This window comes from Bombus bifarius, unplaced genomic scaffold (assembly GCF_011952205.1).
Source record: "Bombus bifarius isolate JDL3187 unplaced genomic scaffold, Bbif_JDL3187 scf7180000008562, whole genome shotgun sequence".
Lineage (NCBI taxonomy): Eukaryota > Metazoa > Arthropoda > Insecta > Hymenoptera > Apidae > Bombus > Bombus bifarius.
The window spans coordinates 14,840-17,777 of NW_022884730.1; the positions used below are offsets into that span (position 1 = coordinate 14,840).

At 37.7% G+C, this 2,938-nt stretch overlaps 1 protein-coding gene across 1 annotated transcript; it reads right to left on the reverse strand.

The window, feature by feature from the left end:
• Positions 1-944: 944 nt before the first annotated feature.
• Positions 945-1,704, reverse strand: LOC117213256. Its single transcript, XM_033458623.1, has one exon. It carries the CDS (start codon positions 1,557-1,559, stop codon positions 945-947), a length of 615 nt encoding a protein of 204 aa, XP_033314514.1. The 5' UTR covers positions 1,560-1,704.
• Between the last annotated feature and the right edge of the window lie 1,234 nt (positions 1,705-2,938).

Consider the following 2,938-nt stretch of genomic DNA (forward strand, 5'->3'; position numbering starts at 1 on the left):
TCGCACTTCTGACGTTGAAGGTGACAGAAGTGAAGCATCTGATCTTTGGCAAATGTTCTCCTTGTTTTCTCCAGCTAATGCACTCTTTATATAATATCCACGCGTTTATCGCTGCCAAATCCAAAATATTGAAAAAGACTTGAAGGGGCCATCGGAAACTCCCTGCTATAAACACTATATTTGCGTGCCATTTGGTCAACGACGTCCACACTAAACTTTGTTTTATTTTAAAAAGTAATGGTTTCTGGAACACGTTTATAATTATCTTCTATTCGTACTCCTGTATGTTTGGTGCTTAGGAGGACTTTTACTTTAGGTTTACTTTTATACACAGTAAGTGTGCAGTTTTCTGATTTATATAAATCTGAGGAAAACAAAGTCATCTTGTTCTTTTTTTCCTTCGCTGGTTTTGGTAGTTCTCTTTTATTCGACCGGATGGTCCCAACTAAAGTTGTCTTTTGTGCTAGCAATTTTTTAGCTAGCGGGATGCTTGTAAAGAAATTGTCTGTCGTTATATTTCTGCCTCGTTGTAAATATGGTTCGGCTAATTTTAGTGCTATAAACTCGCTCAACGGTATTGAGCATCGAGTTTCATTTTTCCCTATACAAGGGAAACCATTCAAAATATACTTTGTTTGGACGTCAACTGCTAACCAAAACTTAATGCCAAATTTATGGGGCTTATTCGGCATATATTGTGTAAATCTGCACCGGGCTTTCGTTGGAAATAATTGCTCATCTATTGAAATATTTTCATATGGCTTATAACAAGCCTGGCTATCACTGATAAACCTGTTCCATATTTCGGATATCAGCGCAAATTTGTCTGTTTGTAATCTTTCGGATCATTGGATTTTTTTGTCAAAGCTTATGAATTTCAGAATTTCTGTAAATTTATCTCTGTGCATTGTATTTGCGAAGAAAACGGGTTCCCATTTTTTCGACTACAGATAAGAAGCTTTCAATGATTTCGACTCATATGCACCCCGAGCATATAGAATTCCTAGAAAACTATGTAACTCAGCAACTGTGATTGTCCAGTCTTTTTTCAAAACTCGGCGTGCTTCGGTTTCAGTGCAATTTTTTATGTGTTCCATTATATTTCTGTCAATTATTAATTCGAAAGCACTAATTACACAACCCGACATGATATTTCTCTTAGCATTGCCACTAGGCCCTGCGATATCCTTAAATATCATACGAACGGGCGTCCTACCCCTAGATCCGCCTGCTTTCAGTTTTATCCACTGTGTCCCGTCAACTGCAATTTCCACTTCATCCATTACATTTTCGGATGTGCTTGGAATGCTCGTCATCTCATCCTCGGAGTCAGAACTAGAAAAAATACGCATTCTTTTCTTGTTACGACACAAGAAGCTTTCTTCTGCATTATCCGAAGATTCCTCTATCTCTCGACATTCAATGCATACAGAACTTTCGCTGTCGGCTTCGCTTTGGCCGAATTCATACTGATCTTCTTCGGAGGTACCCTCAGAACAATCTTCATTGATGTTGACAATTTTGTTCAATGTCTTATTATATCTCCTGAATTTACTCATGATTGCTAGAAAAGGTGGATTGGTGAAAATAAGAAAATACTGTGCCCAAATTCAATTACCCTATTGTAAATACTTACAATAAGCGGAGACTGTCTACAATAACTGAAACTTTTGCACACTATCTTTGAAAAACGTTCTTACACTGTTACTGCAGAAATCATACTAAAGAACGTTTCTTGTTTTAGAGATTTCGTCGGCATAAGCATAAGCGATTTCGTTGAAGACGAAATTCAACACTCAAGCCATACAATCCGCTTTAGGTTACATTGTCGACATCGAAATCAATTGCGATTGAGAGATGCCGAATTGGAGGCATCTTAGTAAAGACTTTTCTTTCATTGTTATATTTGTCGGGTTAAGATCGGAATTTTGGGCGCGTGACAACTCTTCGCGTGGACTAGCCATCGTTTCACAAAGCCGAGATTATATGTACACGTATATACAAGACTATCACAAAGCTTAACAAATAATAAGTCTAATGAATAATAAATTTGATGAACAATGAAGTTAGTGAATAATAAATTGTAAGAATAATTAAGTTTAACAGATAATAAACCTAATGAATAATGAGCTTAACGAATAGTAGGATTAATGAATAATATGATTCACGAATAATGAATTTAATGAACACTATTAACAATGTTTTTGTTGGGTTCAAACGAATCCACGACCAACGAGATAACTCTTTACTAAGCGTAAAAAGTAATCTTAGGCGAAAATACGATTGACGAAAATGCTCGATGTGTCACTCTCCAAGGCAATCGCACGAATGCCTGCCTCGGGGAGATTTTTCTCGCTGTACGATTGCCTTTTGTTTTTGTATACTCGTTTGGAAGCATCGAGAAGGTTCCAAACGCCCGTTGCTAGACAGCCTCTGCCTGGAATTTGATTATTGATACAATGTATGTCCCATTGTATCGGCACCTCCGAGGCAACCTCACACGTGGCTAGGCCCGCTCTCCAGGCCGCATGCCGCCACAACCACACTTCTCGAAAAACCCATACAACCACTCCAGACCTCCGTTAGGCAAAACGTTTATCTCGTTACCGTGGCTACATTCGGCGACCAATTGTCACCTCGAACCCAATCTCGCTATTACAAATTTTAAACAATTACAGCTATGATAAAATCTAGGCTAAAGTACTAGAGGATGTTCCCAAAATTTCCAAGGAAAGGCTTCGGCTTTCCTTTCATCTCCGACATATTTATTATTGGAGGAATGACTTTACGAACAAAGCAAACATATAAGATTTATTTCTGAAATCAGCTAAGCCGTCAATTTGACGGGTCTCGTAGAGATAGATATACTACATACAGATTTAAAAAATTAGTAAGCCTAGGAAAAAATAATTTTGTGCATAAATTCTTTAGATGAAAT